The following is a 26,879-nucleotide window of genomic DNA, read 5'->3' as shown; positions in this document are numbered from 1 at the left end:
GAGTTAGAAAACATGAGTTTTAGGGCCAGCTCTATCCAAATATATCCTTCAACTCATCTTTTTATTTCTTCTGAGCCTTAGGTTTTTCATTCGTAAAGTGAGGAAGCTAGACCAGGAGAGCTCCAAGGAAGTACTTTTCAAAGTGCCAGTCTGTGATGAGATAAGGAGCTCATGCCCCAAAGTAAATCAGTGTACTGCTTCCTTCCCTCAGAAAGTTTTTCTATGAAAAAAAATGAAGGCTGAATAAACAGTATGGTTAGTGCTATGGTTGATTGCATCCTGCAAAAGCTCCTGAATTCCTCCTGGCCTGGTAACTAGCAGTTAATTTGGGAGTAGCAAAGTGGTATAATTAAACAGTAGTCTTTGTTGATTGTGTTTTCTTTTGTGAACTGCTTATATTACGTTCTTTGTTTGAGCTATTAAAATTTTATGTGTGTCTCATAGATTTGTATGAGCTCTTTCTTGGAGTAATCCTTTGTTATATTTGCTGCAGGTATCCCCTCCCCCACCACCATTTGGTTTATTTCTGTGGTTTCCCTTTTGCTAAGCATTGTTTCTTCCCTATTATAGGTTCGCAATTCAGATCCTAATGATCCAAATAGAGAAATGGTTGTTCAACTACTAGATGACTTTAAAATATCAGGAGTTAATGGAACACGTATCCTTTTTAAAACCTATTTGAAAACAAATCATGAAATAACTTTATCCCAAAGAAAGGAACAAGATTTGTACAGGTAGCATTGGTCTCTTCTCTCAAAACAAACTATAATCAAATTACTTTATTGTCAACTTTTGAACACAGATATGAATCAGGTCTCTCTTCGTATGTTGTGATTTTTTAGGCTATTGGCTTTACACTTTTTTCCTTTTTTCAGGCAAATTAAAACCAAACCCCAAAGAAACTTTTTAAGAAAAGAACCTTGTACTAGTAAGTAGTTTCTATGATTTTTATCAATTAGCGCAGAAATTTTAATGAAGTTAATGAGAAATACTGGGTAAAGGACTTCCCTGGTGGTCCAGTGGTTAAGAATCTGCCTGCCAATGTAGGGGACATGGGTTCGATCCCTGGTCCAGGAAGATCCGCAGAGCAACTAAGCCTGTGCTCCACAACTACTGAGCCCATGCTCTAGAGCCCGCGAGCTGCAACTGCTGAAGCCCGTGCGCTCTAGGGCCCGTGCTCCACAACAAGAGAAGCCACCGCAGTGAGAAGCCCCTGCACCTCACCGCAACTAGAGAAAGCCCACGCACAGCAATGAAGATCCAGTGCAGCCAAAAATAAATAAATTAATTAATTAAAATTTAAAAGAAAGAAAGAAATACTGGGTAAACAAGAATTTAATGCATTTTATCTCAGTATTTAAGAGGCTGTACATGTATGCTTAAAATCTAAACAGGTATACTTGTTCACATTCTGTCATAATGGAAAAACTGACTTGTTTTATGTTTTGATCCGGAATTTTAGAATTTTAAAGTTGGAAGGAATGTTAGCTATTCTTTTCCCCACAGGTTAATATCAGAGTGACATGCACAGAAACAATTGAAAGGTTGTTGCAACAGCTATGCTTGTAAAGGCCTATCACATTTTTCAGAATGAAAGATGAAGAAGAATCTCACTTGGATTGGAGAGTCTGAAACCTGTTTATAAACTATTTTAAAATGTATAAGGAAAGACATTGCATATATCATTCTACTTTCCCTGCATGTTTAGCTTCTCTTAGCACACATTTTTAATTGCCAGTGATGATCCTTTTTTAAGGAGATGGGCTACATAGGGCCCATCTCTAATCATGTGGACTATATGGTTAGAGATTTGAACAGAGAAGCAAGGAGAGAGGATGAGAAAGGAGAGAGAACAGGTGATAACATAAAGATTTTATCTATCATTCTGAAGTTAGTTTTCAGTTACTTACTTCCTTGGAGAAATATAAATCAAATCCCCCCCTTCCCCAAATCTCTAAGGAAACTGGTACAAGAAGCATTCCATGTGAATCATCATTTTACGTCTGTTGTGGTCATTTCATAGATGGCTTACTCTGTGTGTGTGTGTGGTATGCATGTTTTCAAAGAATTAAGAGGAAGGCTAACCATGAAATAAAACCATACAGGATGTCATGATGGCCATTAGGTTCTGTTTCCCTATTTCTTGATCTTGTAATGTTTCTCACTGTGCCACATTTTCCTATTAATTTGGTAATATTATAGTAAAACTGTAGAAATATTCTAAATAGTCTCCTCAGTAATGCTGAGTACCTTTATTTGACCGTAAGCAAGAAGGCTTTTTTTTTTCTTTCTTTTTTGTTTTTTTTGCGGTACGCGGGCCTCTCACTGTTGTGGCCTCTCCCATTGCGGAGCACAGGCTCCGACGTGCAGGCTCAACGGCCATGGCTCACGGGCCCAGCCGCTCCGCGGCATGTGGGATCCTCCCGGACCGGGGCACGAACCCGTGTCCCCTGCATCGGCAGGCGGACTCTCAACCACTGCGCCACCAGGGAAGCCCTCTTCTTGTTTTTTAAGCTACTGAATGTCTGGTCATTTTTATATCACTGCTTACAAATTAAAATAACATTGTTGTCAAATTGTAATCTCAACAAATGAAAGTTAATATTAAAGCTAGGCACGTGAAAATAACTTAAACAATTCTGTGTTCTGATTTGTTTGTTTAATCAATCTGCATTCTAAAATACCTTATTTTGATATATTTCATATATACAGAAGTAGAATAGTTTGATGAATCCTCATAGATCCATTACCCATTTCAGAAGTTATCAACTCATAATCAGTCTTGTTTTGTCTGTATCTCCTGATAATTTTGTGACCAATCTTAAAGATATTTTTTCATCCGTAATTATTTTAGAATGTATCTCCAAAAGACAAAGACTTAAAATATAACCCCAACACAGTTATTATTCCTAAAAAGTTGAAAATGTAACCCCAACACAGTTATTATTCCTAAAAAATTGGGGATCAGTTTCTTAAGTCCTTTTTTCTAGTCAGTGTTTCAGTCTCTCCAAATGTCTCATACTTTTTTTTTCTTTTAGTTTTTTTATTCTTAATTTCAGTCAGGAGCCACAAGGTTTTTGACAGTTCCTTTATGATTTGGCACATCAGAATGTTCCAGGCTCATTTTGTGCATTTCCTGTCCCAAACCTGGGGTCAACCATTTCTTTAAAAAGCCCTAATTCCTATGAGTGGGAAATGGGGAACACAATCGAGGCACTAGGTATACACTTTGCTACTGGGTTAATTATCGCCATCACTTTTATGATTTCTTGATCCATTGCAAAGAGCAAATACCTTCATTCCTTTCCCCCGCTTCCTTTTTTTGGGTCACTTGAAGTTGCCCCTTACTTTTGTGGGTGGGTGGGTTTATTTGTTCATTTGTATTATTTTTTCTTTGTGTATTTGATTTTGGATAGTTTCTATTGCTATACCTTTGAGTTCACTAATCTCATTCTGCAGTGCTTAATCTGCCATTTATCCCATCCAGCGTATTTTTCTGCTTTTCATCTCAGAAGTTCAATTTGGGTTCTCTTTTTTTTTCTTCCAGTCTTATTGAGGTACAATTGACATACAGCAGTGTATAAGGAATACAGCATAATGAATTAACTTACATACATCATTAAATGATTATCACACAATAATTCATCTCATAAAATAACAAAATTAAATAGAAAAAAATATATTTTTCTTTGTGGTGAGAACTCTTAGACTTTACTCCCAATAACTTACATATGTAACGTATAGCATTGTTAATTATATTTATTGTATTGTACATTATATCCCTAGTACTTATAACTGGAAATTTATACCTTTTGACTGCCTTCATCCAGTTTCCCCTCCCCTAACCACCACCTCTGGTAACCACAGATTTGATCTTTTTCTTTTGAGTTTGTTTATTTATTTTTGAAGTATAATTGACCTATAACACTACGTTAGTTCTGGTGCACGATGTGGTGATTTGATATTTCTGTACATTTCAAAATGATCACTGTGATAAGTCTACTTAGTTTATATTACTATACAAAGATATTACATAGTTAATGACTATATTCCCCACACTGTACATTTCACACCCATGACTCACCTATTTTGCAACTGGAGTTTTGTACTACTTAATCTCTCTCACCTATTTCTTTCCTCCTCCCACCTTTCTCCCCTCTGGCAACCACCTGTTTGTTCTCTGTATCTTTCTGTTATGTTTGTTCATTTGTTTTGTCTTTTATATTCCACATTATTAAGTGAAATCGTACAGTTTTGTCTTTCTCTGTCTCACTCATCTCAACCATCCATGTCACAAATGGCGAGGTTTCATTCTTTTTTATGGCTGAGTCACATTCCATTAATATATATACACCACATCATCTTTGCATCTCTTTTTTTCTATATATATCTTCTGTATCTCTTTTCAACATATGGAATACTGCTATAACTGTTTAATTTCCTTGTCTGCTAATTCTGACGTCTGGGTCAGTTCTGGGTCAATTTCAAATGATTGATTTATTACTGTATCTAATTTTCAGATACATTTTCCTTCACCTTTGTTGCCTGGTAGTCTTTGATTGAGACACTGAGTTTTACCTTGTTGGCTGCTGGATATGTTGTATAGCTATAAATCTTGAGCTTTGTTCTGGGATGCAGTTGTTACTTGGAAGCAGTTTGACCCTTTTCAGATTTTACTTTTATCATTTGTTAGATGGCTCCAGAGCAGTGTTCAGTCTAGGGCTAATCATTCCTTCTACTGAGGCAAGGTCTTCTGAATAATCTACCCAATGCCCCAGGACTATGAATTTTTCTAGTTTTTTTTCTTAATTGAGATATAATTGACATATAACATTGTATTAGTTTTGGGTGTACAACATAATGATTTGATAGCTGTGTACATTGCAAAATGATTACCATAGTAAGTTTAGTTAACATCCATCACCACATACTTACAGTTTTTTTCTTGTGATGAGAACTTTAAGATTTACTGTCTTAGCAACTCTCAAATACACAATATAGTATTATTAACAATAGTCACCATGCTGTACATTACACACCCAGGACTTACTCATCTTTTTTTTTTTTTTTTAAATAAGTTCATTTATTTATTTTTTCTTGGCTGTGTTGGGTCTTTGTTGCTACGCGCGGGCTTTCTCTAGTTGTGGCGAGGTGGGGCTACTCTTCGTTGTGGTGCACGGGCTTCTCCTTGCGGTGGCTTCTCTTACTGGGGAGCACGGGCTTTAGGCGCACGGGCTTCAGTAGTTGTGGCGTGTGGGCTCAGTAGTTGTGGCTCACGGGCTCCAGAGCACAGGCTCAGTAGTTGTGGCGCATGGGCTTAGTTGCTCCGCAGCATGTGGGATCTTCCTGGATCAGGGCTCGAACCCGTGTCCCCTGCATTGGCAGGCGGATTCTTAACCACTGTGCCCCCAGAGAAGTCCCAGACTTATTCATCTTATGACTGGAAGTTTGTACCTTTTGACCACCGTCACTCATTTCCCCCACCCCCCACCTTTGGCAACCACTAGTCTGTTTTCTGTATCTATGAGTTTGTTGTTTTGTTTTGTTTTTAGATTCCACATATAAGTGAGATCATATAGTATTTGTCTTTCTGTTTTATTTCACTTAGCATAACATCCTCAAGGTCCATCCATGTTATCACAAATGGCAAGATTTCCTTCCTCATATGGCTAAATAATATTCCATTGTGTATGTAGACCATATTTTCTTTATCCATTCATCCATCAGTGGACACTAGGGTTGCTTCCATGTCTTGGCTATTGTAAATAATGCTGCAGTGAACATGGGGATGCACATCTTTTTAAGTTAGTGATTTTGTTTTCTTCGGATAAATACCCAAAAGTGGAATTGCTGGAATGTATGGTAATTCTCTTTTTAGTTTTTTTGAGGAACCTCCGTACTGTTTTCCATAGTGGCTGTACCAGTTTACATTCCCCCCAACAGTGCACAAGGGCTCCTTTTTCTCCACATCCTCACCAACACTTGTTATCGCTTGTCTTTTTTATAATAGCCATTCTAACAGCTGTGAGGTGGTATCTCATTGTGGTTTTGATTTGCATTTCCCTGGTGATTAGTGATGTTGAACACTTTTTCATGTACCTGTTGGCCATCTGTATGTCTTGTCTGGAAAAATATGTGTTCAGATTCTTGGTTCATTTTTTAATCAGATTTGTTTTTTTTCCCCTATTGAGTTATATGTGTTCTTTATATATTTTTGATATTAACCCCTCATCAGATCTTTGATTTGCAAATATTTTTTCCCATTCCATAGGTTGCCTTTTCATTTTCATTTTGTTTCCTTTGCTCTGCAGAAGATTTTTAGTTTGATGTAGTCCACTTCTTCATTTTTGCTTTTGTTGACTTTGTTTTTGGTGTCAGATCCAAAATATTGCCAAGACCAATGTCAAGGAGCTTACAACCTGTGTTTTCTTCTAGGAGTTTTATGGTGTCAGGTCTTATGTTCAAGTCTTTAATCCATTTTGAGTTGATTCTGGGGTCTAGTGTAAGATAATGGTCCAGTTTCATTCTTTTGCATGTAGCTGTTCAGGTTTCCCCCCATGATTTATTATTATTTTTATTTACATCTTTATTGGAGTATAATTGCTTTACAATGGTGTGTTAGTTTCTGCTTTATAACAAAGTGAATCAGTTATACATATACATATGTTCCCATATCTCTTCCCTCTTGCGTCTCCGTCCCTCCCACCCTCCCTATCCCACCCCTCTAGGTGGTCACAAAGCACCGAGCTGATCTCCCTGTGCTATGCGGCTGCTTCCCACTAGCTATCTATTTTACGTTTGGTAGTGTATATATGTCCATGCCACTCTCTCGCTTTGTCACAGCTTACCCTTCCACCTCCCTATGTACTCAAGTCCATTGTCTAGTAGGTCTGTGTCTTTATTCCTGTTTTACCCCTAGGTTCTTCATGACATTTTTTTTTCTTAAATTCCATATATATGTGTTAGCATACGGTATTTGTCTTTCTCTTTCTGACTTACTTCACTCTGTATGACAGACTCTAGGTCCATCCACCTCATTACAAATGACTCAATTTCGTTTCTTTTTATGGCTGAGTAATATTCCATTGTATATATGTGCCACATCTTCTTTATCCATTCATCCGATGATGGACACTTAGGTTGTTTCCATCTCCGGGCTATTGTAAATAGAGCTGCAATGAACATTTTGGTACATGACTCTTTTTGAATTATGGTTTTCACAGCCCAATCCAAAAATGGACAGAAGCCCTAAATAGATATTTCTCCAAAGAAGATACACAGACTGCCAACAAACACATGAAAGAATGCTCAACATCATTAATCATTAGAGAAATGCAAATCAAAACTACAGTGAGATATCATCTCACACCAGTCAGAATGGCCGTCATCAAAAAATCTAGAAACAATAAATGCTGGAGAGGGTGTGGAGAAAAGGGAACACTCTTGCACTGCTGGTGGGAATGTGAATTGGTACAGCCACTATGGAGAACAGTGTGGAGGTTCCTTAAAAAACTACAAATAGAACTACCATATGACCCAGCAATCCCACTACTGGGCATATACCCTGAGAAAACCATAATTCAAAAAGAGTCATGTACCCCCATGATTTATTGAAATTACTGTCCCCATTGTAAGTTCTTGGCTCCTTTGTTATAAATTAATTGACCATATATGTGTGGATTTATTTCTGGCCTATGACTATAACTGAATTTTTCTAGCCCTTTTGATGAGAGCAGATACTGTTGGAGCTCTGTGAGAATGCTGGGCACTATTCCCTCTAATCCTTTCAGTTGATTTTTTTCCCCTCTAGTAGTTTCCTCATATACCTATGCTGATTACTACTCTACTGAATACTTGAGGGGGATCCCTTTTTAGATCTCCAGGGTACTCTTTCTCTGCAGCTCTCTCCTCGCTAGTATTGTTCTGTGAACCATAGCTGCTGCCTTGATCTCCCAGGACTCTCAGCTCCGTCTGTTTAACTCAAGGGGTTTGCTTGGAGAGTGTCAAGACAGTAAGAAGACGGTGATCTCTCAGGGAGATCTTCTTTGTCCAGGGTCTTTAAATCTGTTGTTTTATGTATTTTGTCTGATTTTGTTGTTGTCGCTTAAAGCAAGAGGGTTAAGCCAGTCCCTGTTACTCCATCTTGACTGCAGCAGAAGTTCCTAGATGTATGTTTAACTCTAAGAAATTACCAACCAGTTTTCCAAAGTAGTTGTACCATTTTATACTTCTGTTAGCATAATATGGGAGTTCTAATTGCTCCATATGCTCATCTGCATTTGGTCATGTTAGTCTTTTTATTTTAGTTATTCTGTTGAGTTTGAAATAGTATCATCCTGTAATTTTGATTTGTATTTTCTGAGGTAGTCATGTCCCGTTTTTAATCTTCTTTAATTAAGAACGGTTCCTTTCATGGCATTCACTCACCCCCCACCCACCCCCACCCCGCACCGGCCAGAGAATCCAGGCCAGTTGTATTGTTCCTTAATTTGGATTTGTCTGATTATTTCCTCATGATTGAGTTCATTAATCATTTTTGTCAAGTATACTACATGGATGATGTTTTATTTTTCTCAGTGTATCACATCAGAGGGCACATAATGTGAATTTGTGCTTATCATTGGTGATGATATGTTTGATTACATGGTTAAGGCAGTGTCTGCTCGATTTCCCTGTTTAAAAGTATCTTTTTCCTTTTATAATTAATAAGCAACCTATGGGGTGATAGTGTGACACTGTGAGAATTCTTTTTCCCCTAGCAATCTTCACTTAGTAGTTTTAGTATTCATTGGTTCTTATCTGAATCAGTTCAGTTATTACTATAATGATGATAAAATGGTAATTTTTTATTTCTGTCATACTTTATATATTTATTAGTTGACTTTTTCTCTGAAGAAGACATTTTCCTCCCCCGAACACACACTTACTTTAGTATCCCATTTGGATTCATTCCGTTTTTAATTTGTAAGCTAATTCATAACTTCACTCTTTAAAATGTCAACTTTGGCCAGTGGCTTCTTTTTTTAAAAAATAGATTTATTTTATTTATTTATTGGTTGCGTTGGGTCTTCGTTGCTGTGCACAGGCTTTCTCTAGTTGTGGCAAGCGGGGGCTACTCTTCATTGAGGTGCGGTGGCTTCTCTTGTTGTGGAGCACGGGCTCTAGGAGCACAGGCTTAGTAGTTGTGGTGCACGGGCCCAGATGCTCTGTGGCATGTGGGATCTTTCCGGACCAGGGCTCGAACCCATGTCCCCTGCATTGGCAGGCGGATTCTTAACCAGCCAGTGGCTTCTTCAAGCTGGTTGCTGTTTCCTCCTGATGTGTTCCCTTACTGTTGGCACAGCAAGGTATTCCAGGTTTTCCCTGGATTTGGCCATTTCTTTAAGGAGTACAGGTTTTCCTTTAGCGGAGAATCTTATTGAAAACAAAAGTCTGGGGCTTCCCTGGTGGCGCAGTGGTTGAGAGTCCGCCTGCCGATGCAGGGGACAGGGGTTCATGCCCCGGTCCGTGAAGATCCCACATGCCGCAGAGCGGCTGGGCCCGTGAGCCATGGCCGCTGAGCCTGCGCGTCTGGAACCTGTGCTCCGCAACAGGAGAGGCCACAGCAGTGAGAGGCCTGCGTACCGCAAAACAAAAACAAAAACAAAAAAACAAAAGTCTGAGCACTAGATCATTATTACATATGTATGTCTTGACTTTCCAATTTATGTAGAAGCTTCTAGAGGTCGAAAATACCAACATCTTCAGACTAAAATCCCTGCAGTGCACTAGCCCTGGCACTACCATGCCCAAAGAGTATTCCTGTTATGAGGCGTGATTAGGGTGTTCATACATAAGAGAACACATGGTGGCAGTAGAATCAAGATTAGTGTTGTAAAGTAAAGAGCATAAAGCAAGTCAGTTTCCTATTTTTTTTAAATGTTGACATTTACATTTTTTATCTCGTTTTGGTACATTGTCTTCTTTCGCTAAAGCCAAATTTATTTTTCCTTGCTTTGATACTATGAGAGTAGGCGTTGTTACCCTGGACGTTAGTTTCGACATCAGGGAAGAGACTAATCAACACCGTAAGCCTAGTGCTTTCACTAACTTTATGTATATGTTTCACTTTTATTTTTATCACTGAGTGTTTTAATGTGCATAGTTTTATTAATAAACCAGCACCCCAGAGTTTTCCATATTTTGGGTATTTTCTGTGACTAAAGCATTAATTAACCTTTAGAATGTCAGAATATTGACAGCTACATTTTCTTTTTTAGTCAAGCTCTATAATTCTTTATACTGAAAGAATACAATAATAATTTCATTGAGGTGGAACACAGCTTGTCTTGCCCCCTTTCTTCTCTTCTGTCACCCTTTTCCTCCTTAACAAACTCCTAGATATCTGCATGGTGTTTGAAGTTTTGGGGCATCATCTGCTCAAGTGGATCATCAAGTCCAATTATCAAGGGCTTCCTTTGCCTTGTGTCAAAAAAATTATTCAGCAAGTATGTATCTTAATATTTTCTATGTGGTGGGTTTTTTTTAAGGTTATACTCCATTTATAGTTATTATAAAATATTGGCTTATATTCCTTGTGTTGTGCAGTATATCCTTGTAGCTTATTTATTTTATACATAATAGTTTGTATGTGGTAATTTTTTTAGATTCTTAAAGTGTCAGGAGTTTCCTATTTCCAATAGAATTTTTATTTTTAAAGCTAGGTTTTTTTAATTGCTGAAATTATTTATTCAGCCCCTATTTATTGTGTTTATTCTGTTTTTAAATGTTTTAGTGTAATCATTTTCCCCCAGGTTCATCTTCTGTAATAATTACTAGATGGGGAGCTGAGTGTAATGCCTGATTTTAGAAATTTGGAGCCCTTATCTAGAAGTTCTGGTTGCAAAAATTGATTATATATTAATAGAAAATTGTCAGATTATTACCGTCTCTTTATATAACATTATTCATGAGCATTTTCTCATATTCTAAACAGCTTTCAATATATAGTGAAGAAGTTTGTCATCAGGAAAGTGGTAATACTTCAGAGGGCAAACAGTTTGTTTAGATAATGTGTTTTGTTGGACAGAGCTCCAAACTGGAAAGCAAGAGACCTCAGTTCTTCATCAACAAGGAAATTTGAATTTAAAGATACCTAAATCTCTTTCATGACCTACATTTCAGTAGTTAAAGGACAATGTCAACTGTTTATTCTTCGTCTCTGTAATGTATCAATAAATATCTCCAAATAGAATTAGCTTTGTAAAACTTGGAAGAACTTTTTATTGTAAATAAACTCTTGCCTTTGTTCATAGTTTACAATTAATCTTTCTGGGGAAGTTTGTTGTGCTTTAAAAAAAATGCTTTCTTTGTAGAAAACTACCATATCATTTTTATTTTTTCAAAATGTTGCATTGTGATTTTTTCCTTCTCCAGAAAGACTTGTATTTTGTGTTTGCAAGTCTACTGCTCTATTCCCATTCAGGTGTTACAGGGTCTGGATTATTTACACACCAAGTGCCGTATCATCCACACTGACATTAAACCAGAAAACATCTTGTTGTCAGTGAATGAACAGTACATCCGGAGGCTGGCTGCAGAAGCAACAGAATGGCAGCGATCTGGAGCTCCTCCACCTTCTGGATCTGCAGGTATATTTTCTTTGGGGACTTCACTTTCATTAGAAGTTAAGAGAAGTTCTTGTTTTTATTCTATTACCTGACAGTTAAGTAAAAGTAAAGCACCACTAATTCATTTAACAGTAAGATACAATAAGTACTTACATAAGAAGTAGTTCCAGCCTTCAAAGGACTTTTTATACTCAGTATTATTCCCATAGGAGAAGAAGACTGTGCCTTTTAGGTCCAGATATGTTGTGTATTGTAAAAGCTGATTCATGTTGTTGTTAAAATGTTTTCTCTTGTGATTTGATGGTCTTTTTTGATGTTCATACATGCTCACCTATGTGAATCAGTGATCCCTGTGCAGGGGCAAGATAACATTGCTAGTAAGAGCTTGGGTTTAAGCACTGGAGTGGACATACCTATTTTGACTCCTTGCTTCATTCATTTAATGACCTTGGGCACATGACTTGACTTCTTTTTTCTCATGCAGGAGTTACTCGGATTAAATTTCATGTTAAAGCAGTTAGTAGTATGCCACACAGTATTATGCGTTAAATAAATGGTGGCTACTATGATTATGATGATTTTTTTCCATTTGTGGTACAGATTTTAATTTTAGTAGTTTAATTATATTTGAGGAACTCTCTTGATCCTCAAGTTGAAATATCAATTATCCAGAGACTTCCTTTGAAAAAGAAGACCTACAAAGGGGGCAAGGGGCAGTTGTTCAATGGGCATAGTTTCATTTTTGCACAATGAAAAAGTTCTAGAAATGTTACACTGTGTGAAATTAACACTACTGAACTGTATGCTTAAGGATGGTTAAGAGGGAAATTGTATATTACAAGTTTCTTACCACAATTTAAAAAAAAAATTTTTTTTTTTTTTTAAGGAAGACTGAAGATTCTACCTCCCACCTAAGCTAAACTAATATCCATAACATGCTATGTAATAAATTACTGTAGCTTTTGATGCCACTCTCCTTTTAAAACTGACAAGTGTCACAGGGAAGAATTAGTCCTGGGTGGGGATGAGAGGGTTGTTGCCTATCCTTTTCTGTTTTAAGCAGTACATGGGAATGAGTTTTTAGCAGCATTAATGATGTAAATCAGAAAGGAGGACTTGGTTCTTTGCATATATTGATGCTATCTGGAGAAGAATTTATTAAAATTTATTTTAAGTTTGTTGACTTTTGTATGCATTGTTTGTTCTTTTTAAAAAAATAATGTTGCTTCTACCAAAATTGCTTAAAAACAGTAGTTCTCTCTACAATATAAACTGTACAAGAAAGACTTTTCATTCTGGTAGGGTGTCTTAGTTTATATTGCCTGCTGAATGCAAGGATTCTTACTTGGTTTTCTTTTCTTTTCAGTCAGTACTGCACCCCAGCCTAAACCAGTAAGTATAAGGTGTTCCTATATTTAATTCTGATCTATGGGCAATGGGCAGGGATTCTTCTGTTATGGATCACAGTTTATTTAGAGTTTGGAAACCAGAAAAAAAATATATTCCTGCACTTCTATAATTTTCTCCAATAAATTCCTGTGCATCTTCAGCAAGTTTGTACTGGTGAGGTTTCCATAAATTTGAGCATGAGAGTGGACCAGCCCCACAGACTGTTCAGAGGACCAAGATTTGTTGTTAATTTTGTTTTAATTTGGTTTCTTGAGAGTATCTGCATTTTTTAAATTAATGAAAAGCTTAAGTGCTATGTTAGGACAAGAGTGGAATTTAACTAGGAAGTAATTAAAATTAACAGTTATCTCCAACTGGGGATAATGGATTAGCCACCTGAAGGCTTTATCTGTTTGTAATCTCTGCCCAGGCTGACAAAATGTCAAAGAATAAGAAGAAGAAATTGAAGAAGAAGCAGAAGCGCCAGGCAGAATTACTAGAGAAGCGAATGCAGGAAATTGAGGAAATGGAGAAAGAGTCGGGCCCTGGACAAAAAAGACCAAACAAGCAAGAAGAATCAGAGAGTCCTGTTGAAAGACCCTTGAAAGAGAACCCACCTAATAAAATGACCCAAGAAAAACTTGGTATAAATAGAGCATCACAAAAATTACTTTATAGCAAACTTTAACATTAATTTATCATTGTTTTATAATATAGTGGTTTCATGCATATACAACATCTCTGGGGATGTCGTTATACAGTAAGAATACAGAATTTGTCATAAATGTTAGGTAGGTAATATTCAAATGTAATTTCTAACTTTTCTCAGGATATGCAACGTAGACCTCATTTAGCAATTGGGTAAGAATAAGAAGATCTTTGTCCTTTCATAAATAGATTTTAGATGTGCAGTCATGTTTTTATGTCACCCTGTATAAGTTCTAGAAAACGTTTTAATCTTGTGGAGAGATTTTTTTTTTTGTTCTTTCACGCATATGCATACACGTACATCCTTTTTGTCTTTGTTCCTTAGAAGAGTCAAGTACCATTCACCAGGATCAAACACTTACGGAACATGGTGTAGAGGGTGGTGCAGCAGAAATAAATTGCAATGGAGTAATTGAAGTCGTTAATTATACTGAGAACAATAATAAAGAAACATTGAGGCTTAAAGAGGATCTACATAATGCTAATGGCTGTGATGTCCAAAATTTGAAGCAGGAACCTAGTTTTCTAAGTTCCCAAAATGGAGACAGCAGCACATCTCAAGAAACAGACTCCTGTACACCTGTAACCTCTGAGGTGTCAGATACCATGATGTGCCAGTCTTCATCAAATGTAGACCGGTCATTCAGTGCACAGGACATTAGCCAACTTCAAGAAAGCATTCGAGCAGAGATACCCTGTGAAGATGAGCAAGAGCAAGAACATAATGGACCACTAGACAACAAAGGTACTTCCCTAGGACTCCTTCCCTGCATAACATGTTCATGAATTTCTAATAAGTCAGACAGACAAAGACAAATAATGTATGTTATCACTTATCTGTGGAACCTAAAAAATAAAACAGATGAATTCAGCAAAACAGAAACAGACTCACAGATATAGAGAATGATAGGTGATTACCAGTGTGGAGAGGGAGGAAGGGAAAGGAGGAGGGGTGGGAGTAGGGGATTGAGAGGAACAAGCTACCATATATAATAAAATAGATAGGCTACAGGGATATATTGTACAGCACAGGGAAATATAGCATTACTTTTTGGTGACTTTAAATGGATTATAATCTATAAAAATTCTGAGTTGCTGTGTTTTATACCTGAAACTAATATGTTGTAAATCAGCTATACAATTTTTTTAAATTCACCACATAGAAAAAAATTTTTCATGAATTTCTAAACTAAAAGTACCATTGTTGTTATAAATACAGCTTTTCAGCAGGTGTCCAAGTCACCTTCAGTGTGTAATGTGTAGCTCAGTTTGATTTTTATTGGTTAAACAGTGAGTATACAGCATTTTACTTGTTGCTGTGAAGGCAGAGGTTTTAATTCTGGGAAGTCAGGGTGTTGCTTTACTTGGTTTATTTTAGAAAATTTATTGTAGGTTGCCAGTTGGGGACCTGGGTGAATTACTTCGTAGAGTTTCATTAACCTTTGGTTATTTCTGTGTTCATTGAACAGTCTTATTGATGATACCTGTTGTCTATAGGAAAATCCACTGCTGGAAATTTTCTTGTTAATCCCCTTGAGCCAAAAAATGCAGAAAAGCTCCAAGTGAAGATTGCTGATCTTGGAAATGCCTGTTGGGTGGTAAGTGAAACTTGTCTCAGTCTTTTGAAGTGACTGGGGATAGATGAGAAGTTGGACTTAGTTGTGCTAAAAGAAGAAAACATCTGCAGTTCTATACCCAAATTGCCAGTTAACATTTTAGTGAACTTTTTTTTACTTTTTCTTTTAACCATTTACACGAGTAGAGAGAATGGTATGATCCTGCCCCTATTCCAGGTACCTGTCACCCAGATTCAGTAATGTCAACTCCTGGCCGGTTTTGTTTTATCTATATCCTCATTGACTTTCATACTCTCAATACCCACGTTCATACTTTCCCCTATTTTTAAAATCAGCATCTAACTTATTAATTGTAACCTTTTAATTCATTTAATATATTTCGAACACTTTTGTCAACCAGAAATTTACATCAAATTCAGTTGGTTATGTGATATTTGCCAGTATACTATAACCTTTACATACTCTTGACAGTTCTTTGTGATGAACATCTTTGCTCATGAGTCTTTTGAAGTTGACCTTAGGATGTACTAGACATGAAATTACTAAGTCAGAAGTTGGGTACTTTTTTTAAAGGAGGTTTTTGACATATAGTGTCATATTAGTACTGTTGTTTACCTAGTTAAGAATGCTTTTTGTGGTTTTTTTGTTTGTTTGTTTGTTTTGCGGTACGCGGGCCTCTCACTGTTGTGGCCTCTCCCGTTGTGAAGCACAGGCTCCGGACGTGCAGGCTCAGCGGCCATGGCTCACGGGCCCAGCCGCTCCGCAGCATGTGGGATCCTCCCGGACCGGGGCACGAACCCGTGTCCCCTGCATCGGCAGGCAGACTCTCAACCACTGCACCACCAGGGAAGCCCTTTTGTGTTATTTTTAATGAATATCTTTAAAAAATCTACAATAGAATGATTTGCACATAAATGATACTATTCAAAGAGCTGTATGCTTTGTAAACAGGGATATTGGAGACAGTTTGAGGCAAAATCCACTTTAATAGGTCTTAGGTTTACTTTTGTACTTCAAATTCCCTATTCCACATGACATCCTATATCTAGTGGTTCATAACCTAGAAGGATCTCACTTTCAATATCGATTCTAGAATATTGTGATAACTTTGTGGAAAAACTGAAGTCAGTGCTTAGCACTGACGGATAGAAATGTAGAAAAGCTTTTCAAGGAATTAGAATTATTTCACCACGCCACCAGACAGTCCAGGCCACCATATATTTTCACCTGGGTGAGTTACATTAGCCTCCTCACTTCTCTCTTCTGTTGTCCTTCCCTCTTACTGACTGTTCTCAACATAGCTCTCAGAGTGATCCTTTTAAATGCAAGTCACGTCAGATATTCTTAAAACCTTGTGGTGGCTTCCTTCAGAATGAGTGCCAAAGTCCCTACCATGGCCCACACACCACCAAGCAAAAAACACTTATTATTTCTTCTGCCTGGAATTCTCTTCCCAAGATAATGTGTATAATTCACTCCTTCATTTTCTTCAAGTTCCTATTGAGATGTCATCTTACCCAGGGAGATCTTCCCCTGAACACCTAACATACAGTAATTAGCAAACCACCACTCTTTACACCCATTTTCTTTTTCTTCCTCTCCTCCCTCAATTCTTTTTTCTCCACAACACTTAACCCAATCTGATACTAGATATTTGTTTGTTTAATATCCCTCTCGCTATAATGTATGTCCCATCACAGCAGAGATTTTTTTCATTCACTGCTGTATCTATGGTACTTAGATCAGTGCCTGATATATAGGAGGTGCTCATTAAATATTCAAGTAAAACAATTACAGAGGAAAATATTGCCTCTGTAACAAATATCACATGGTATAAACTTCAAACGTTTGTCAGTTTTCTGCTCACATCATGTTTCAACCTCCTTTGCCTTTGTGTTTGGAACACCTTCCTTCATGCCTGCGTATGCATTTGGCATACTCTGCTTTATTTGGGTGCAGTCTTTCCTGTCATTTTTACTACAACAGAATTAATCTCTCTCTCTTCAACTATTATATACATTTTTTAATGGGTCTCTGTGCTAAAATGACTTTACATTCTTCTCATCCATTTATTCATTCAGCAAATATATTGGTACATATTCTGACCTGGGCACTAGGACAGTGGTGAACTGGACATGGGTGCCTTGTCCTGCTGGATCTTGGTCTAATCTCACATCTTGTTGGTCTCTTAAGCACAGCAGCATGTGGTATTTGGTAATGGAATTTTACATGATTTTCAAAGAGTTTGATTTTTTCAAATATTATACTTTTGCTCATCAGTTATGCACATGCATATATAGTTTAGGGACACTTACATAGATGTTGATTCAAAAGTCTGTCCCCCCTCCCTTTGCCAATTTGTCACTCCCCACGTGAGGGTATTTACCTTCGCATTGCTAATAAATAAATGGGGTATATTGCTTCCAATTCTTTTTTTCAGTTTTAGGTATTTCTGCCTTTTCGAAAGTAGGACTTATCTACCACTACGACCATCCCCTATCTTGTCAATTTAATATGACTTGGCTAAATGACTCCATGTTTACATTATTAGGACTCTAACGCTGTCTTCAGCTGAACTAAGCATATATTGTGGTATGATTCCTTTTCCCTTTCTGCCTAACACTGTGTTTCATTTGCTTAGTTGTCTTTGTATTACTTATCACTTAATTCCACCCCACACTTTGATCCAGTGCTATGATTACACTTTAATACACATGGATACCTTGGGTATTGTTTCAACTTTTTCTTCCTAAAGAGCTCTATCCTGGAACCTGTGCTCTGCTAATTTGTGTTCATCTCTTGGGTTGCCCGGTAGCTTGCTGCATCACTGACACTTGGGATTTCCTTTCATAAATGTCCTGGAGATTATTTTTATATCCCGTTTCCTGTCTCTCTGATCTTCTTTCTTGGTTTACTCCATCATGGTTTTTGTTTGTTTGTTGTTTGTTTGCTTGTTTTAATATCTTTATTGGAATATAATTGCTTTACAATGGTGTATTAGTTTCTGCTTTATATCAAAGTGAATCAGCTATACCTATACATATATCCCCATATCTCCTCCCTCTTGCATCTCCTACCCTCCCTATTTTGTTTGTTTGTTTGAAGTATATACAACTTCTAGTAGCTTCCTCAGAAAGGGTGTGTGTGATTGAGGGAGTGGGCATGCTTGTATGTCTAATAATGTCTTTATTCTGTTTTTACACTCAGTTGGCTGCATGTAAAATTCTAGGTTGAAAATCATTTTCCCTCAGAATGTTTGTCATTGCTCCATTGTTTTCTAGTTTCCTGTCTTATTGCTGCTAAAAGACCAAAGTCATTCTGATTCTTGGACCTTTGTATGAAGCCTTTTCCCCTGTGAAAGTCTGCAGGATCATTTCACAGCGATGTGCCTCATGAGGTCTGTTTTCATCGATTAGCTAAGGGACCCAGTGTGCACTTTCAGTATTGAAACTCTGGTTCTTTGGTTTTGATTCTTTCTTGATTTTTTTTCTCTTTTTTAATTCTCTAGCTCTGACATCTCATTATTCAAATGTTAGATTTATGCAGGTTCTCTCATTTTCTTTCTCTCCTATTTTCTAGATTTTTCTTTCTGCTTATTTTCTGGGAGATTTCTCAGCTTGTTCTTTTAAGCCTTATTTTTTCTTATTTCTCCTATTATATCCTTACTTTCCAAGAGTTCTTTGGTTCCCTGATTATCTCTGAGAGGATATTGATTATTTTTTCATTTTTGACATTTTCTTCTTTTTTTTTTTAAATATTCATTTTATCAACCTGTAATTCACAAGTGTCTGATTTTTTTTTTTTGTCTGAATTGGGTCTTCGTTGCTGCATGCAGACTTTGTCTAGTTGCGGTGAACAGGGGCTACTCTTTGTTGTGGTGCGGTGGCTTCTCTTGTTGCAGAGCACAGGCTCTAGGCGTGTGGGCTTCAGTAGTTGAGGCACGTAGGCTCAGTAGTTGTGGCTCACGGGCTCTAGAGCACAGGCTCGGTAGTTGTGGCGCACAGGCTTAGTTGCTCCACGGCATGTGGGATATTCCCAGACCAGGGATTGAACCCATGTCGCCTGCATCGGCAAGTGGATACTTAACCACTGCGCCACCAGGGAAGTCCTCTACTTCTTTACATAGTGTCTCTTGCCTTCTTTGTTCAGGATCATTAAACAAAAAACTGACCATATGAATGGAGTGCCAGAAAGCTGTTTGGAAGCTTTGTGCCTGGGTGGTTCTTGTTGACTGTCATTCACTATAAAATGATTTGTCTGAGCTATTTCATTTCATCCTCAGATGTCAGGGTCTTGGATTGGTCATACTTCCTGCAGAAAATTTACAGTCTTCCTCAGATCTCTTACCTGGGGAGTGAATGCCTGGCTGCTAGTGTTTTGGAAACTGAGTTAAGCAAGAAAACTGGGGTTCAACATGCAATTTACATGTAGTCACTTAATTTCCCTGTTTTCAGGATAGTACTCTCCCCTCAACCATGCCGAGCATCCTCCAGAAACTGTCTTACCCACTCCGGAGAAGCCCTCTAAGTGTCTGTCAGGCCAGGGAAAGGCTGTTATACTGCATCATGCCCTGTGTTCTGGAGCTCTCTTTCTTTAAAAGATATTCTAAAGCAGATTTCTGGAGTACCCTCCCCGCTACTTCCAGAGATACCTGATACCACCGAATCCTGAGCCTTGGGAGGACTACTGTGGAATACCTCACACTGCTTCTCCGCTTTCACCAGTGGCTTATTATTCAGCTTTCCTGGATCCATTAAGACACTTGCCAGTGATCTCTCTGCTTTCCAGCTTCTAAATAGTATTGCTTTGACTCCTTTGTCTTCTCTTTGTCAGTTTATGCTTTAAAAATTAACGCTGGGGGGCTTCCCTGGTGGCGCAGTGGTTGGGAGTCCGTCTGCCGATGCAGGGGACACGGGTTCGTGCCCCGGTCTGGGAGGATCCCGCGTGCCACGGAGCGGCTGGGACCGTGGGCCGTGGCCGCTGGGCCTGTGTGTCCGGAGCCTGTGCTCCGCGGTGGGAGAGGCCACAGCGGTGAGAGGCCCGCGTACTGCAAAAAAAAAAGAAAGAAAAAGAAAAAAATAACGCTGGGGCTTCCCTGGTGGCGCAGTGGTTGAGAGTTTGCCTGCCGATGCAGGGGACACGGGTTCGTGCCCTGGTCCGGGAAGATCCCACATGCCGTGGAGCGGCTGGGCCCGTGAGCCATGGCCGCTGAGCCTGCGCGTCCGGAGCCTGTGCTCTGCAACGGGAGAGGCCACAACAGTGAGAGGTCCGCATACCGCAAAAAAAAAAAAAAAAAAATTAACGCTGGATTCGCTACAAAAGTGGAGTTTCAGGAGTGAGTGGATGTGTATGTTTCCAATCCACCTTCTTTACTTTTGCTGATTCTTGACCTCATTTACAGTGTATTTGTAAGGCAGTAGTGAGGCATGATGAGTAAAGACAACTCCCTTGAACAGCATGTTCATTTTTCTAACTGTATCACCTGCAGTACATTTCCATTTCAAACTCAGTATCTGAACCCATTGTTTTCCTGTAAAACCACTTCCCTCTCTAAGTCTCTCCATCTGTGTTTTTGTCGACAGCCTCTACCAGAGTTCTTTTTGACTCTTCCTCCTTGTCTCCCACTTGAATTGAATTTTTAAATTGTGCTCATTCTTTCTGTGAATGTCCTTGGTTTTAACTCTTCCTTCCCTATTTCCACAGCCATTGTTCAGATGTTCATTACTAAGCCTAGATCTGGCCACAAACCAGAAGATTACTGGAATGGTGTTCTCAGAGGTCCTATCAGTCTTCTTACAGTACACTGTCCTGTTTACTAACGTGCAGTGGTGTTCTCTTGTCTGCCAAATGAAATTGAAACTCTTCAACCTAGCAGTTAGCTATGTTTGGCTTTAGCAAATGTCTTTCTGTGCCTTTATTTATGATGTTCCCGCCACCTGAAGTACTTTTTGCTCTTTTGCAAACTTAGTCCAGTACCCTGTGGAGCTCTGGTCAATGCTGGTTTTTCTACCTGAAGGTTTCTCTGCCTAATTTCTCCTGTTCACAAATGCTGTTCCTTGTTTTTTTGTTTGTTTGTTTTTTAAAATTTTAATAGGATTAGAAAATCATCTTTCACACTACATGTTTTAATATTTTCTGAATTTTGTTTCCTGTGTATGACTCATTTGAAGCTTCTTTTTTCTGTATTATTTTTTATTACGGAAAATTTCAAACCTATACAAAAGTAAAGAGTGGAATGATCTCCCCTGCTGTTATACTAGTGTCACCCAGCAATTATCAACTCACTGCCTGTTTTTCACCTATATCCCCACCCTGACACCCACTCGAGATCATTTTGAAGTATATCCCAGGCATCTTATTTTCATTTGTAAATATGGCTTTCTAAAAAATGATTCTTTTAGGTAACCATGACACCATTGTTAACACCTAAAAAGGTTGACAGTTAACTAATATCAAATATTCAGTCAGTTTTGCCAGTTATCTCATAAACATTCCTCTAATTTTGTTGGTTTAGAACAAGATCCAAATAAAATCCATGAATGCCAGACTGGGTACTGTGTCTCTTAAGTTGCTTTTATATAGAGGTTTTCCCTTTCTTTCCCATACATGTGTTAAAGAAACGTTTTGCTGATTGCATCCCCATGGTGCTTAACATGGTCTCTGTTTCCCCAAGATTCGTATTTGATATTTTTGGAGGAGTAAGGGAGGCAAAAGAGAATGAGAGCAAGAAGTCTTTATAGGTGGTGTTTATAAGGTTCTTAAAACTTGAAACTTACATCTTTTATTTTCCTATAATGAGCATACAGCAAGAAGAGTTTGAACTGAACCTAAATTTGTATCATTTATTTGTTGAAATACAAGTTATTAATTTTAGACAAATGAACAACTTAATTTTTGTTTGGGGTAATAGTTTTCCATTTCTTAAAAAGCGATTGTTATTCCCTAACCTGTGTATCTATATTAAGTTCAGACTCATGTTTAGAGAAATAATTTGGAGTAGACAGCATATAAAGAAAAGTGCTGTTTGGAGCTAATAACGTCTAAATGATACTTAAGAAATTAGCCACATGGGAACTTTGGTTTGGGGAAAGCTTCGGTGAACTTATTTTAATCTCCATCATTAAGCAGTCATGACTTGTTACTTTTTAGAATAAAGGAATTTTTAAATACTGTTTCTTTCTTCATTTACTCAGCACAAACATTTCACTGAAGATATTCAGACAAGGCAGTATCGCTCCTTGGAAGTTCTGATAGGATCTGGCTATAATACCCCTGCTGATATTTGGAGCACAGCGTGCATGGTAATGTTTTTCCCATTGACTTAACTTGTTACGTGGTAATTTGCTAATTTCAGTAGACCAGTGGATTAACAAACAGAAAAGGATTTTTTTTCTGACTCATCACTGGCACTCTGAATCCTGTGTCTGGAGAGGTCTGAATTTAAAAGCTTAGTTACAAACATCTGACATTCCGTTCGGTTCCTGCCAAATTCCTGTTAGGTGAAGGAACCAAATGTTTCCTACTACAGATTGGGGTTGCGGGGCGGCTAAAAACAACTGCTCAGACACGGTGCTGCTTTTGATGAGGAGAAGTTACTCTTACCCTTGCCCTCAGCTCTGATCTATTTTCAGATTAGGGAAAACCCTGGAAACTGCTTCATTCTGTACAGTTTAGCAGTCACTCAGCCGTCTTTGCACCTCACAGGATATGAAGCTCAGTCATCCATGGATTCATAAGTTGCTGCTTTGACCTTGTCAGGCAACTACTCAAGTAGTCAGACTTAGTTGATATTAAATGACTTCCCACAGATAGCCTCATGTTGGAACATATTATATTGTTTCCTGAAGTGGAGTGTACTCTTCAATTTGTAATTGTGGATTTACTTTTTTCTCTTCCACTCATTTTAAGTACTGGCAGGAACCATGTCTATAATGTATAGCTAAGTGTCTGGTGCAGGGCCTGGGACATTTTGAGGGGGTGCAATGCACTGCTAATGCTAACTTCCTGGAGTTATCACAGACTTCACAGATTAAAGGCATAGTTTTCCACAAGACTACCCTCACTTCAGACACCAGCTGCAAGCTCTGGGGTCCACAGGCCACCTGCACCTCCTGACCATCTGGCTACAAATTGGGAGTTTCCATTGTCCTTTCAGATTCAGTAGTTTGCTAGAATGACTCACACAACTCAGGGAAGTTCTAAAACATTTCAGTTTTGATATAAAGGTTACAAATCAGGACCAGCCAAATGAAGACATGCATACAGTGAGGTCTGAGAGTGGACCAAAGGTTAAGCTTCTGTGTTCTTAGGACACATCAGTTTCCTGGTACGTCAGTGTGTATCACCAACCAGGGAAGTTCACCCAAGCTTTAGGTGCCCAAAGTTTTTACTGAGATTTCGTTACTTGGGCATGATTTATTGAATCATTGGTCATGTGGTTGAACTCAGTCTCCAGCCCCCTTCCTTTCCTGAGAGGTTGGGAGGTCAGTTTTGACAACACTCAGCCCAAAACCTCAACCCTCTAATTGCACAGTTGGTCTTGTCCAACTTGGCGGCATATCCAACCCCCCTCTTGAAACTGTGTCTAGGGGCCCACTATGAGTCACCTCATCAGTATAAACTTAAGTGTGGTCCGAAGGGGCCCACCATGAATAACAAAAGGCGCGTTTATCACTTGGAAAGCCCAAGAGTTGAGAGGCTTCCTCCCGGGAAACAGGAACAAGATCAAACAAATTCTTTAGTATACAATAATACTTAATAAATGTTTGTGGACCATCAAATGAGTGAACTAAATCAGAAACATATTAAACTGTCATTTCAATTAACATTTAGTATTTATAATCAACTTTGGGGAAAACTTAAAAGAGAAAGGACAGACTAGAAGCCCCAACCTGTTTTGTGTCATAAATTTCTTTGACGCCCACATTCCTGAAAACCTTTGTCTTCCAAAGATAATAAAGTTTAAACCATGTTGTTAATATGGCATGACCTTCTAAATTATTTTGTTATGGCATGTCTGTGGTCTTTTAAGGGGGAGGGCTGTCTAAATTGAAGATGATTTGGTATTGTGTGCACAAGATGAAAGAACATTGGAAGAAAATCTTCTTTCTTGCCATACTTTAAAGCTTTGTGTTGAGGAATCTGATTTGGATTGAGTTGGTAGAGGAAATAATTGATAGAGATGCCGCCATACAAAATACAGCTAGTTTGTAGGTGGCATCTGATTTATTATGATGTGGTTCTTAGTAGTGGGTTAATTGAGGGCAGTAGGTCCTGCTTGCTATGTAACATAGTATGTACAGTGTCAGGCTTAAGAAGGCAAAAAGGCAAAAAAGATGAAAGGGGGGTGGATTAACCTTGGCCCCTCTTTGGACCAGCTCATGTGCAGGAATTTTTTTGACCAAAGGAGGGAAAGCACTTACCTGACTTGAGACAATATCATGAAAACTTGAGGCCCATTTGTTCCCCCAAATTTCTCTCATTTTGCTAATAGATGTAGAAAACGTGCTTTAAATTTCACCATACTCAGAGAATAAAAATAAATCTTGGAATATCAGAAGTGCCTGGAGAGATGGATCATCCTTCATCTAGTACAATTAATTGATGGAAAGATTGGGACCCTTTCTGAGGTAAAAAGGCAAGTTGAGAGATTGCCTGCCACTTCAGTGATTGAGACTACAAAGTTAGAAGGAAAGTTATAAGAAGGGAATGCTCTGTGAAGAGCATTAAGAATTAATAAAGAATAGATGTTTTAAAATTCTCCAAACGTTCTATGGATTTTGACAAGTTTGTAATGACATGTATCTACTACCATAGTATCATACAGCATAGTTTCACTGCCCTAAGAATCCTCTGTGCTCTGTCTCTTCATCCATCTGCACCCCCTGCCAACCCCTGGCCACCACTGATGTTTTTATTGTCTCTATAGTTTTGCCTTTTCCAGAATGTCATAGTTAGAATCATACAGTGTAATTCAGTTTAGCTTTTTTTCACTTTGTAATACCATTTATGGTTCCTCCATGTCTTTTTATGACTTGATAGCTCATTCCTTTTTGTCACTGAATAATATTCCATTATCTGGATGTACCAGCACACTGGATTTATCATACCTTCCCTGATTTTGCCTCTGTCTGTTAGCATGACCCTGACTGACGTAAAATAGGCCCTGTGGTCAGTGTGAGACAAGCACAGGAGTGGGCACCAGGAGCCGTGGATTCTAGGATGGACTTGGCCTTTCTGTTCTGGTCAGTTTTCTCATCTGTAAAGGAAAGATGTTTAACTAGGTGTTTTGTAATCTAGAGTTTCTACTAGTTTTCATTTCTGATGTTGTGATCTTTCGGTTTGGTTTGGTTTTTTTACTGTTATCTTATTTATAAAATTGTAACTACTAGCAACTACCTTATGTTCCAAAAATAAAGTTCTTTTAGAGAACTTTAGGTAACGAGTTGTAAGTATCTAGGTGGAAAATTTTAGAATATTTTAAACTTTTAGAAAACTATCTACTTTTTTTTTTTAGCTTTAATATCTTCACTGAATCCCCTACTATGAGATGGAAAAATTAAAGTACTGGTTTCAGAAGAGACTGACAGACTTTGATGAATAAGAATCACAAATTGTTTCTGTTCTGCTTTGAGACCGTAAACCTCAGGATAATTAGAGGGTGAAACAGGTATCTGTTCTATCAGTGTAGTTCAGTTTCATAACAAACTGCTAGCATGTAAAACAAGCTATGCCTAGCAAGAAGCCACAGCATCTCTGACATTTTAGAGACAATCCTGAAACTTCTGCTTTTGTGGCCTTGCTCTGGGTAGTGGTACAGCCCAAGTTATACATTTTTTGAGAAAGACTATTCTGTCGTAACACTGGCAAACCACCAAGACCTAGATAGACATGGGTCTGAATTGAGAATGTGCCCCAACTAAATCCACTCCACAGTTCTTGAGATTGTCTGGGCTGGTTAGTACCATTGAGTCAACCAAAACTGACCCATGGCTAGCAGTTTACTTATAACTATACTTTTTATATCAATAAGGTCCTTTTTAAAACTGCTGTTAAATTACTTGGTTTAATTTTAGTCAGTGAAAAATTAATACAACCCCATCACTCACACGCTGTCCTTCTGTACTGGTTGACACTTATTCCTGAGGAAATCACTTTTTCGGTCCCTCTCAAACACTGTTTACAAGACGTTTTCTTGTTATAGGGGACTTGTGCCTTTTCCTGGTTGGTGGATGCTAACCTGCTGGTCAATATGAGTAGCTCCTGACTCCATTTATACTTAATCTTTTTCTGTAGACCTAGGAATTGGGGACTCTATCTGGGACAGTGCTTTTCCAAAGCAAAACTTTAAAAATGTACTCTTTAGCAAACACTGAAGAGTCATAGGTAGAAAAATGTCTGAATTTTTTTGGTTTTGATTTTAGATACAGAATGTTAATTTCTAGCCATGTGAAGTTATAAGTTATTCATGTTTATCTCATTAATAATTTAATAACTTAGAATCACCTTAGATATGCCCCTCTCTGAGCAAAAAGAGAAACTTAAGAGAGCTGAATTACTGATTGAAGGATTGGGGTGTACAGGGCTTGGAATAATC

General features: G+C 38.2%; 1 protein-coding gene across 3 annotated transcripts in view; it reads left to right on the top strand.

Annotated features, from left to right (window-relative positions):
* SRPK1 (SRSF protein kinase 1) overlaps positions 1 to 26,879 on the top strand; it is an 81,355-nt gene that overhangs the window by 45,562 nt on the left and 8,914 nt on the right. For all 3 annotated transcript variants that reach the window (XM_030870939.2, XM_060308534.1, XM_030870936.1), the window contains 8 exons: positions 571 to 658; positions 10,381 to 10,487; positions 11,465 to 11,630; positions 12,976 to 13,001; positions 13,429 to 13,642; positions 14,032 to 14,451; positions 15,204 to 15,304; positions 22,477 to 22,584. In XM_030870939.2, coding sequence (XP_030726799.1) covers positions 571 to 658; positions 10,381 to 10,487; positions 11,465 to 11,630; positions 12,976 to 13,001; positions 13,429 to 13,642; positions 14,032 to 14,451; positions 15,204 to 15,304; positions 22,477 to 22,584 — 1,230 coding nt within the window. The remainder of the gene's footprint in view (positions 1 to 570; positions 659 to 10,380; positions 10,488 to 11,464; positions 11,631 to 12,975; positions 13,002 to 13,428; positions 13,643 to 14,031; positions 14,452 to 15,203; positions 15,305 to 22,476; positions 22,585 to 26,879) is intronic.

Source organism: Globicephala melas, chromosome 11 (genome assembly GCF_963455315.2).
Source record: "Globicephala melas chromosome 11, mGloMel1.2, whole genome shotgun sequence".
Lineage (NCBI taxonomy): Eukaryota > Metazoa > Chordata > Mammalia > Artiodactyla > Delphinidae > Globicephala > Globicephala melas.
Note: the sequence above shows the minus strand (reverse complement) of the source record. Positions and strands in the feature narration are given on the sequence as shown.